The sequence below is a fragment of the Indicator indicator genome, chromosome 17 (genome assembly GCF_027791375.1).
Source record: "Indicator indicator isolate 239-I01 chromosome 17, UM_Iind_1.1, whole genome shotgun sequence".
Taxonomy (NCBI): domain Eukaryota; kingdom Metazoa; phylum Chordata; class Aves; order Piciformes; family Indicatoridae; genus Indicator; species Indicator indicator.
In genome coordinates, this window is record NC_072026.1 from 14,111,304 (window position 1) to 14,123,662 (window position 12,359).

Below are 12,359 nucleotides of genomic sequence, written 5' to 3' on the forward strand. Positions count from 1 at the left end.
ATGGGTTACACGTAATTAGGCCAAAGCCAGCAAAAAGACAAACAGTTCTACACCTTCAAATGAATACTTTAACTTGCTAACAAAAAGCAATTAAGCTGCCTGCCAGTCTGGAGCAAGGCTCCAGGGCCTCTTGCTGCATGGCAGCATCACCACACACCACTTCCCCTTCACTTTCAAATTAAAATCTGCTGGGAAGCCCCCCTCATCCAGTCACAAGGTTCAGAGAGAGCACCTAGTCTTGGAAATCAAACCCACTTCTCTGAAGACATGCTCCAGCTGCCCAGGATGGAAGCTGAGGCAGAGGTCCAGCATTTTTTCCACACACACAGCACACGCCATGGGGACCTGTAACAGAATCTGCCTATCCAAGTGTCACAGAAGGCACCGAGTGCAGGAGAATTTGCTATTTCAATCCACGATTACTGATGACACAGATGAGTTTTGGGACCACGGTAACTGAGATTTGGGTAATTACAGCTGCATTGCAGGATGAAGAAAAGACTTCAGCATGTTACTTGCACCCAGGGGCTGCACGGGGCAGTGACCAGCAGGATGCTGGTGAGCCAGAGCCCCTTAGGGACATACAACTGGGGGACAAATTGATATTTAATTCAGCCAGCAAACCAAAGAACCTACAAAAAGGTTCAAGAGACATTAATCCCAGCCCATATTGGCAACAAGAGCATAACAAGAGCATAATTTAATTTCCTGCTGTATGACAGAGTTAAAAAACAAACACATCTCCACTTTCTCTGAAGAAATTAAAATTAATGGTTCTAAAATGGGGCTTGTGAAATGAAAACTTCCTGATGCTTTACAAGAGCTTAGATGTGAGTCCAGGCTTTGGAGCCAACCTTACCTCTATGAGAGGACAATTTACTAACCCCAAACATGTCACATACAGGGCCTGTCCAGCTAAGCTATTTATCAGTAAAAATTCTTCCTTAGCAAAACCACCAAGTAATAACTGGGCAGATCATGCAAGCAGGCCCTTTGACAGGTCTAAGGGTCATAGACCACACTGAGGAAGAGAATTTCTGCTGCTGTTATAAATTAAACTGGGTAGCAATACTGCCATGGTGCTGAGGGAGTTCAGCCAGTGCAGAACACCAAAGGAATTTTTGTTCTTTGTAGATCAAGAAAAGTTTGATACTGCTTCCTGGGGGAAATCCAAAGTCATCTTGAAAGCAATACAACAGGGAGCTAAAAAATCTGTATATTCCTCTGTGCTTTAATCTTTAAGTTCTTTACTCTGCAAAAAAGGAGGAAAATCCATGTGCAAGATCTCTACACCATCTCCATTTAACCCATACGCAGGGCTAAACTACAGCAGCTATTCAATCACCTGATGACCCCACCACCAATTGTGAAGGTAGATTGGGAAAAGGAGAGGAGACCCCCGGGCTGAAATGAAAACAAGTTTAACAAAATAGCAAAACCAATTCCAATGCCAATATGAAATACATGGAATCATACTCAGCCCAGCAAACATACAGCAGTCACAGGAAAGCGCAGTTCATCAGAGCAGGACAGTGAGCAAGCCCCTCCAGGGATGGTGAGAAGCAGAAAGACACAAAAAAAGAGGAGCAGAACAAGCCCCAGCTTCTGCAAACTTCCCCCTTTATACTGAGCATGACAATTACGGTCTGAGACACACCGGGAGCAAGCTTGGGGCAGCTGCCCCAGCTTCTGCTCCTGCCAGCTTAATGTCCTGGCTAACTGGAAACTGCTAATCACCTGCAGACCATGGCTGGCTCAGGATTCCATCCCAGTCAAACCAGGACATACACTTACAGTCAAAATTTCCTAGATGCACATGCCATCTATTTCTGTAACTGTGCAGCTTTTGGGTTGCTATGCAAAATACTGATAATTTTCATTCTTGTCCTTCACAATATGTGCTCATCAACTCTGCATTTAAAACTGCACTCCTAGTTGGTATCCAATGTCCAACACTGGCATCAATGCTTTGATTTGTTCATACACTTAAGGTCCTGAGAAGGGCAGCAAAGCTGGTGGAGGGTCTGGAGAACAGGACTTTTGAAGAGTGACTGAGAGAACTGGGATCATTTTGCCTGGAGAAGAGAAGACTAAGACCTTCCAGCTCTCTGTAACTCACTGAAAGGAGGTCAGTTTCTTCTCCCTAGCAGCACGTGATAGGACAAAAGGAAATGGCCTCAAGTTGCACCAGGGGAGATTTAGGCTGGATATTAGAAGAAAATTCTTCACTGAAAGGGTTCTCAAACCCTTTCTCAACAGGCTCCCTAGGCAGGTGGCTGAATCCCCATCCCTGTAGGTGTTTAAAAGATGCAGAGAAGTGGTGCTGAGGGGCCATGGTTTAGCACCAGACTTGGCAGAGCTAGAGAATGGTTGCACACAATGATCTTAAAGGTTTTTTCCAACCAAACCAATATTATGATTCCATTAAAAATAATAAGCATGCAGCTTTTTTTTAAGTAATAGTTGTCAGAGATGAATGAGCTTGAAATAATAGACATAGAAACCAACAGGAGGATACAAAATCAATATACAAACCCATTTCATAACTTTATACATACTTGCTAGATCACAGACATTACTCCAACATCACACGTACACCACAGATGACACGCTTGAAGCTGTAACACCTTCACTTTCATGCACAGTAGTTAAGAGGTAATTCTTCTCAGACCTGCTTTGGTGTGATGCCATCCCTGATGTATTAAGCAGCACTATACTTTACTAAGACATCTGAAAGCTGCAAGAGTTTAACATCTCTCCTTGATAAGTCAGCAGGATGCGTGGTGCTGCACTGCTGCATTTGCCACTTATCACAACTCACCTGGAACTCGGATTATGAGCTTTCCATCCATCCTGCTTCCCATTGCTCCTTGTGGCTGCAGAGTCAGAACTGTTGGTACAGTTCCAGTGACTAATTCCTGCACAACTTCCCCGAACATTAAGGATTTGATCACCAGGAGCATGCTTTCAGAAAACACACGTAGACAGTGAATTCCTTTCAAAATCTACCTGCACCCTGGCCATCAGACAGGCCAAAAATGTACCTACCTGTGCCCTGCAGCACCAACAAGGCCAAAATGCACCTGCACCTTAGGAGTCCCACTAACACTATCATGTTTTTGAAAAAATGACAAACTGGCAGGATGGTGTGACTTCAGATGGCAGCCAAGTGGCAACCCTATGGGAAACAGCCTGTCACATACTGTGTCCTCATCACCCACTCTGCTACTTTCTGCCACCCTATGGGAAACAGCCTGTCACATACTGTGTCCTCATCACCCACTCTGCTACTTTCTGCCATGCAAAAATGGTAGAGCCACCTGGCTACTCTCAGTTAAGTTCCATTGTCCTTCCTTTTGTCATCATGACACGTTCCTCTTCCATGCATCAGGTTGTGGTATTTCTGTCATATCTTGGAAGGTTTTGATTGGAGAGACCTGGCAGTGCATAACATCCAGTTGCATTCTCTGCTGCTTGTAGAGAACATTCTGACCTTCCCTCACTGCAGCAGCACAACATGGATGGAAATTCTGGTGTGTATTTGGATTGTGTTTGCTCTGCCAGTGAAACACAGTGCTTTCCATAACCAGCTCTTGACAGTGGCTGGCAAAAGAGAAAAATGGGCTATATGAAAAACAAAATCAATATTGAAACTGCTTCAGGCTACTCCTAGAAAAATGTATTTACTGAAGTCTGAAATAGCTTAGTAAAAAAAAAAAAAAAACAACAAAATTATGGTAGAAAAATTCTTCCTTCTGTGAGTCAGGAATCACTCAAAGCTGTGTGGAAGTTTTACTCTTTCCTTGCCTTGTTCTGTCTTCCATGGATACCCTGTGGCTTTATGCTGTGTGCCTACAGTGTTTAATTAACTACTAGGCCCTAACCCTCATACTAGGTAGACACAACAAAGAGCAAAGACAAAAAAAATCAAAGAGTGGGCAGCTCAGATTCTTCTTTTTGTAACCTCGAAGCAGGAATTCATGTATATATGAGACAACGTAGAAGAGCTAACCTGAAGAGTAACTACTACAAATGCATTAACATATTGGAAGAATGGAGAGGAGAAAAGACTGTTTGCATTGCAGCAGTGCCACTGGCTCATTAACAAGTGGAATTAATTAAGATGTCCTGATCACTCCACTGTAGAGAAATCAACCATCAGAGATGCACTCTCACCCCTGCAGTCTAGCTCATTTTCTTTCTCTGCAGAGTCCTGCACATGGCACAAGATTTCCTACTGATGTATTCAAGAAGCGGACCTCCACGCCCCCCCCACCCTGCCAAGGGCTCCTTGGTCCCTTCCCCTCCTCCCTCTCTGGAATGCTGTCATTCCAGGAATGTTCAATGTAATATCAGGAGGAAGAAATGTCCAGTCTAGCAACCAGTCCACTGTGATTCAGAAAGGGGCCGACATGATTACAGGAGGCTAAAAAACAAGCCACAGCTGTAAAGCTCGATATTTATTAATGAGATCATTTGATCAGGGAAGAGATTAATCGATGTTTGCCCTTAGAAGACACACAAATGAAACTTGTCCCTGAGAGAATGCTATAAGCACGCAGAAATACAGGAATATAAGCTTCAAAAGCCAAGCTGCACGTGCTGCACGGGAAGAGGCTGGAAGTGCCTGCCTCCTACCTTCCCAGGAAACGTCACTGCTCTCAGAAGCAATTCTGATACGACAGCTTAAGTGACAAGTATCCTGTAGCATTTTCACTGTCATTCTTCTGAGCAAGGGGGCTTATGGGGCACTCTGAATTGTGTTATACCTCTGTTATCTGGTGAGTTCAGTCCTTTACCCTCAGGTTCTCTCACAAGCAACTTTCTGGCGGAGCAATTCACTGTTGCAAACTGCTCCATACACAAAAGCATTCATCCAACAGCCTGTTCTGCACCATTCACTTCAGTTAATTGTTTTGATGGGTCTGGAAGTCACATGGGACTGTAATGTGTCATTGCATCACTCAACTTATTCAGGGAAAGAATGCTGAGCGGTTTGTACCCCAGGGAATAGCAAACACTGCTATTCTTATGCCCATCTTAGGTTTGGGCTTTGTGTCAGTGACAAGCCTATTTGACGACAATAAAGGAAGGGGAATGGGAGAAAATGGCCAAGGAGAGTATCTTTGTTTTCTGCCCCTCATTCCAGTATCCCTGGAATGCGAGGAGCATCACTGAACAAAGAGAAAGCACTTAGAGCACTGAAAGGGACTGATAAAGCAGCAATGCCTTTGTGAGAAGCTTCTTTTCTGCTCATTTGGAAGGTCAATGGTCCAGTTTTTTTCTCATACTTTTTAACGTGATAAAGATCAGATGTCCAAAAACAATATCACTAATTTGACTAGGTCTGTACTCAGTTTGACTAGTTAACTAATTTAGGAGCCACTTGAATCAGATGATGACCAGCAGCAGTTGTGGAACCTGTTCAAGCAAACAACCCAATAACTTTGTGTGCTTTAGTCAGGAAAGGAGTTCACCCAGACGTTTCCCCAGGACGTTGGGAACAGAAATAGTAGGAGAGTTGGTGCTGGCTGTCTTTTACTCTTTTTTTTCCTCTATCTTCGAGAGTAAATCCAAGAGTCATCCAAAGCAGAGAAGGAAGTCTCTGCTCAGCTTGTACTTCTGAGTGACCGGCTAAGGACACGAATTACTTTCCTAACTCCCATTTCCATTCACAGATGATTTAACATTTCATCACCTCACAACCTCTAAGCCTGTGCTGTTAGGCATCAGAACCGGAAAGTGCATGCCCACTCGTTTACCTCAAGTACTGCACACATGAGATTTAGTTTCCTTCCATACTGTTTCTGTGTCATTTACCACAAAAGCCTTAAAATGCAGAGCTGTACTGCTTTAGTTTCCAACCTGTTGACAAATTCAATCATCAGCATTCGGGCTGGCTTTTAGGTACACAGAATGAGATTACAGAAAAGAAATCAGTTATGAACATTAACATAAAGTTTGAAACTGGCTCCACAGCCAACTGGCAGCCCTGAGCAGTCTCAGCTCAGCTCCATCCCTCACGGAGGTTACTCTGGGATCTGAGATTACAGGTCTCCAGAGCCAGCTGCCAGGAGAAGACTGTATTACAGATGGGAATGATCTCATTGCAGTGGGAAGGCTGTGCGGTAAGAAATTACAGGACTGAGCTCCTGACACACGATTTCACATGAGAAATTAGTAATAGGAGAGAATTAAAAACAATATACCCAACCCTCCCCCCTATGTTAAAACCTAACATCAAGAAGCAGTGGGAAGGTCCTCTCCATAGACTGCCTCTGCTACCAAGTAAATGAGCTGCAAATGGCCCTGTGACCAATGAGGTTACAATGAGGAGAAGCCAGGGGCAGATCACAGCTGCTCAGCCTTTTCCAGCTAAGAAGCATTACAGACCAAAACCTCCTCTGCAGGCATGATTCAGGCTAGTGAGTAGAAATCCCAACTACCTGCTGTCAAAAACTGGGGGCAGCAGTCTCCAGCATCCCAGAAGATACACACTTGCTGTAAGCAAAACAAATGAGGCACAAGCGAAAAAATAAAAGCAAAAAGAGAGAGAATGAGGTAACTTACAGCAATGAGCTGGTAGGAGTTGTTCATCATGGCTATGAGCATGTTCAGCAGCACAACAAGAGAGATGACGTTGTAGGTCCCAAACATAGTGGCCCCAACAAATTCTGTGAACTCATGTCTGGCTTTCACGTTGGTGACGTAGAGATTCAGCAGCCCAAACACAGACCAGAAGAGTGACTGGAGAGTCTCGAAAAGTCTGAAAACAAAACCAGATTTTTACTTAGCTACCTCACTCTGGGGAATGGAGAACAATGACTGCCTCAGGCCATGTGGGGAACACATAGACATCAAGAGCCTTGGACACCACGGAGCAGTTGCTTAGTACAGGCACTGATTCTCCCCAGGAGGCAGCCTGCAGTCCAGCCATAGTGACCCATTAGTCAATACACGAGGGAGCTGTCTCACAGCAACATCTACTACCTGTTTGAGAGCCCCCTCCACATCCTTTTGACATGCAACAAGCCTAACTGCCCTGAAGGGACCCAAAGTTCCCTTTCCCACTCTAACAAATGCACAGTCCAGCCCTCTAATTAACATTGCCATGCTGGGATTATCTATAGTGGATAGATAGATAGATAGATAGGTAGGTAGGTAGATAGATAGATATATCTGCCAGAGTATAGACAGTTGAAAACGTCCCTGCTGACTGCAGGAGAGTTGGACTACATGAGCTTTAAAGGTCCCTTCCAAGCTAAACCACTCTGTGATCCTATGGTAAACTCTCCTGTTTAACCAGTGTCTGCACCATTAACGTGTCTGCAGACTGAACATTCAGGGAACTTGTTGTGAAGCATGACTGTAGATGTTACGTAGTGCACAGCAGTGAGGCACCACAAGGTAGGAGATGTGAGAAATCAAGTCCACTTGCACCTTCTGCTCTAATATAGGCTGAGATCTTACAATTACTTCAGCTGGAAGTGAAGCAGGCCAGGGTGCCGAGACCCCATCCACGAGCAAGGCTCACAGCCAAACTGCTGGTCCCTATGTCTTGTTAGTGCAGCAGCTCCCACCCACCATGGCATAGTGCCCTCAGCAGCACTGCAACAATTGATCAGTAATGACTCAGATGAAAGAGAGTCATCCCATTAATTCATCTTCAGAGTTTCACTTCTTTTGAAGTCTTCCATAGAGGAACTAGACCTGACTTCACTGTGCTTTACAGCTGATGAGATCATCCCAGGTCTCTATTTGCTTCAACCAGAGAAAAGTGACCTTTTGCAGTCACATCAAATAGATAATCAGCAATCTAAATAATTGCTCTATTTAGGCATCTTTGTTTGGGCTTTCCAAAATACAGCATTTATATCATCAAAAAATGACATTAATATGCCTATTTAAGAGTTTCCATTTTGACCTGAGGTCAAGTAGATATTTTCAAATGCTCCTACTAGAAAAAACAATACAAATAATTCAGATACTTTGACACACCAGGAATCTGTTCTGCTGGCTTCTCTGGGAATCTGTTCCATAGGTACCCCTGTGCTTTATATGGAGATCTAGTTTCTTTGTATTTTGTGGATGTATCTTATGTTTTTCACTGGCTGAAATTATAAAGATTCCTTAAAGCAAAAATCCTTTCTCCCAAAAGTCAGGCTGTTTGTTAGATTTATTAAGTAAGTGACATGGTAAAATGAGGATTAACCAAAGACTGCTAAGCATTCCTCTGCTGGAAATGCTGGAGTGCTTTTACCTTAGTTTATCTATTAGCAGTAGGAGTACTTATTAGGCTGTAGGCTCAGGGGAGACACAGGGTCCTGTCATGAAACTGAAATCAGTCTTAGAAGTGATCGGTGCATTGCTCTGAACTCACAGTATTAACCAGGAGTATAACCTGGGCCCAGAGAAAGGCCAAATTATTTACATGTGGACACGCAGACCTTGAAAAAAGCAGCAACTGGTTTCTGTAACTTCAAGGCTTAATTACTCTTTCCTCAGTCTTCAATGACAGGTCAGAACTCTTCACTGTTAAATGTTTCAGGTGGGGCTCACACCACTGCAGAGAAGCAGCTTTAACAAAAGAATGCTGGAAATTGTGATTGAGAGACCATTCCCTCCTGCTGAGGATATTTTGGATCTTAAGCAAACAGGAGACATCTCAAAGCTCCACCACTCTCCATGCCCGTGCAAACAAAGCAAATGCCCCTCTCTGCCACAGGAACTTCCTGCAGTCCCTGGAGAAACACCCCTGTTCATCAGCTCCAGTGAGAATGACACAGCAGGCAGCAAAGTGTGACTTCCTCCATCCATTCCTCCTCTTCTCATTCCTCCAGTTGTCAGGATCACAGCAATAAACATCTTTTCCAATTGTCTGCCCAAGCCTCTCAGCTCTGGAAGGGATGATGAGGCCAAAGCATAAAACCTTAAATTATTCATGACTTCACCTCATTGCTGTCACAAAGGAATATTACTTTTCCATGATCTGTGTTTGCAATGCAGAAAATTTCCTCACCAAGAAAATATTAAACCCATCCTTTGGGAGTAATAGGAAATAATGCACCAGTAAATAGGTGTCACATTTTCAACAAGCTGTACAAACACAAGTGGCATCCTGCTTCTCCTCCTCTTACAAAATTAGATCTTATTGTGTGACAGCCTAGAAATGCTGTTAGGAAGCAAAGGAGACTGATTGAAAGCTTTTTTACATTTATTCTTTCATTAGGGTGAACTATGAGCAAACTTGAGGTAACACCAGCCTGACTGGAATTCACTCCAGCCATGTTTGCACTCCCCAGCCCAGTGATACAATTTTCTGTGTTGCAGGTTTTTTGTTCTTAGCCAGTCACTCACTCATGCTGTGCATCTGCTCAAGGGCCAAATGTCAGCTTGCACTGAGGGTGTTAATAACAAGTATTTAAACTTCTAAGAACGTGTTAAATAAATTTCTTAAGCAAGTCTCAAACAAAAAGTAACTGCAGAGTGTTCTGTCTCCTGCCAGGAGACCTCAATCCTAATGGATCCCCTCCCACTGTGATTTTGTTTTAAACAAACCTCTGCCATAAAGGCTGAGCCCCCTCAATTTCCTTTCTGTGCTACACTGTGTTGCAGGAGGTTTAAGCTGAATGTTGGGTGGGAGAAACTGTGGTCTGTATTTAAGCTGATCTGCACTCTTTCTGTTAAGTGGTTCTGTATCATTTCTAGTTCCCCAGATATTACACCTTCTTACAGGCTTGAGGAGCTTTTTTTCCTTCCTGCTGACCCAACCTTCTTTGTCTTCAGTCAAATCCTGCTGTTGTTTTTTCTACTCACCTGCTGACAGTGAAATCTGCAAAACAACTGGTTTGCACTGGTGACAGGTCCAAATCACGTGGCAGAACTGAATACGCATGTTCACCATAACTCCAGGGAAAAGCAGGCTCTAGTCTCGAACTTTGTGGGTTTGACCCTTTCTGAGCTAGAAGTTGCCACTTAGCAAACACTGTGCTTGCCAAATATTTCTCCCTCTGGCTGCTGCAGCATTATGGACACAGATCAAGGAATAGTATGTGCTATTTAATTCTTCTGGAAGAGCAGCACAACACATTCTGGGGCATGCGGAGCAATTAAAACAGAAAAAAAGACTAAGGTCTTTAATTCCGTTTTTCATTAGCACAGTGCAGTTCCACTCACTTCCTCCAGATACAGATGGGTTTAATGAGAAAATTAATCAAGCCTATGGTGTTCCTACTCTGCAGTGGTAAACAGCAGCATGGCTGGTCTACCAGGTCAAGATGCTCTTGTAAGGCTGAACCCATCCCATGAAAATCCCCCACTTCTTTTAAGGAGGGAGCCTGCACGACAGCCTTTGAGCCTTTCCTCTTCCAATCCAGCCATGTGGCCTCAGACATCATCTGCTTCTGCCACCACTGCAAATATGTCACAAAGCCTTCATCTGAGGAAGGGCAGAGAGTTATTGGGCATGATGACGTTTTATTTAATTTAGCATGAAGTGGTGGGCAACAGTTTTGTTTTGCTTGCTTGCAGGGCGTGGGCCTTTCTCTAGACTGTGCTTTATTTATTTCTCCCCCCTTTGTGTTTTAAGTACTGTGCAAGCAGCAAGAACAATTGAGTGGGGTCTGATTATTATAATTATTTCCACTATTAGTAATTAAAACAAATACATCAGAAAGACAATTCATGTTATTTTTCAGCATGTGCTATCTCTTTCAGCCCAGCCAGCTGTCAGCACAGCAATTTCCATGCCAACATCTCAGGAAAGTAGCAGCTTTTCCAGCAAAAAGGATTTTGCTGGGATTTTAGTCTTACCCCACTGCAAGGAAATGAGAGTAGCATGCAACATCACATATGTATAAAAATGGCCTAGGTGAGATTGCTGTTGTTGCTGTCTCATGTAATTTATCAGTTACCTTTTCTCATAGGTTTACTCCTTGTTTTCTACATTTTGTTTTGCTTACTTTCCTTTCCTCTGGAACCTGACAAAACTATTATTATGGCAGTAGGAAACATGCTTTCTCAAATATACTGGTACTGAACACAGCCATAATAAAATTTCAGTTGTGGGATCATGTAGGGAGACTCTTCGGTCCCGAACTACAATGATTGTCTCCCATTTCCAGACCTAAAACTCTTTCTGACAGCAAAGCTCAGCAGAACGTCTGCTCCAGTTAACTCACACCTTTCCTGCATAGTCAACCAGCTCACCAGGTATTTGTGAATCAACAACTAAAGGCATTTTCAGTGCAGTGACAGACAAGCAGGTTAGACAGAGGATAGTGAAAATCAACCATAAGAACAGAAAGGAAAGGACATCTTACGTGGAGAAGGCATTGTTCTGTTTCTCACATCGGATCCCCTTGCAGTTGTTGGGTTCCTCCGAGGCACTGGTCTCGTAATAAAAATAAAGCTGGTTGAGTCCATTGGCAAAAGCCAGAAGCACCAGACAGTAGATAAAAAGGAACTTAAGGATGTCTAGCAGCATGCGTCCCAGAGAAATCTGCAAGGGTCCCAGGTGTGAATTTGCTGTAAACAGGGAAATGAGGCGCAAAGAACTCAAAATGTTGGATATTGCAAAGAGGGCTTCTGCAATGAGAGTCGGGTGCCACATTTCCCATTCCTCCCTCGGACGAGAACCATTATACTGAAAGAAATAACATGGGAACACAAGTGAATTGTGTTGGAATGACTCTGAGACAACTCAAAAAGTCACACCTGCTAATACTGCACATGTAAGTATCCATCAGGTGCTGGTGACACAAGAAGCACTTTTAAACTCGTAACTGTCTCACTAACATTTAGGATTGAAGCTGACTTGATCAGGGCTGAGACTTGGGTTTATTGATGCCTTCTTACAAACTCTCCCTACTAGATTATGACCCCCTATTATGGACAGTTGTGGGATGATTTCTTTAAAGGCTTCTGGTAAGTTGGCTGTTCTTAGTCTAAATTTAGAAAAACAGCCTTTGAGTTTACTGCTTGTGGGATCTTCACGTTCATGGGTTCATATACAACCTCCTCTTCCAACATATAAAGGGATTCAGACTTCCCTTGAGCATGTGCAAGTCAGAAACTTCCAATTACCTTTTCTTCCTGTCTCCTCCTAAATATGGCTACACATTCAATCCACTGCACATTCCAGGAAGAATAGCAGGGAGGAAGAAGGGAGGAAAGAAGGAAAACAACGAACTATTGAGCATAAAAAGTGGGTGCTTTTCTTCCCTAGTCATCTCCAAAATGTGCCGAGAGCCCAGAACCAAACCGCTTTCTTCATATTAATTTTCTTATTAGTTAATTTGCCATGGCAATTTTAGAAGAGTTGCTAAAGCAGAGGTCATAATTACAGCTGGATACATTTG

At 43.4% G+C, this 12,359-nt stretch overlaps 1 protein-coding gene across 1 annotated transcript in view; it reads right to left on the reverse strand.

Moving 5' to 3' along the window:
* The window catches only part of TRPC5 (transient receptor potential cation channel subfamily C member 5), a 71,957-nt gene that overhangs the window by 15,358 nt on the left and 44,240 nt on the right, over positions 1-12,359 (reverse strand). The window contains exons 5-6 of the mRNA XM_054388436.1: positions 11,322-11,644; positions 6,571-6,766 (exon numbers count right to left, since the gene is read on the reverse strand). Coding sequence (XP_054244411.1) covers positions 6,571-6,766; positions 11,322-11,644 — 519 coding nt within the window. The remainder of the gene's footprint in view (positions 1-6,570; positions 6,767-11,321; positions 11,645-12,359) is intronic.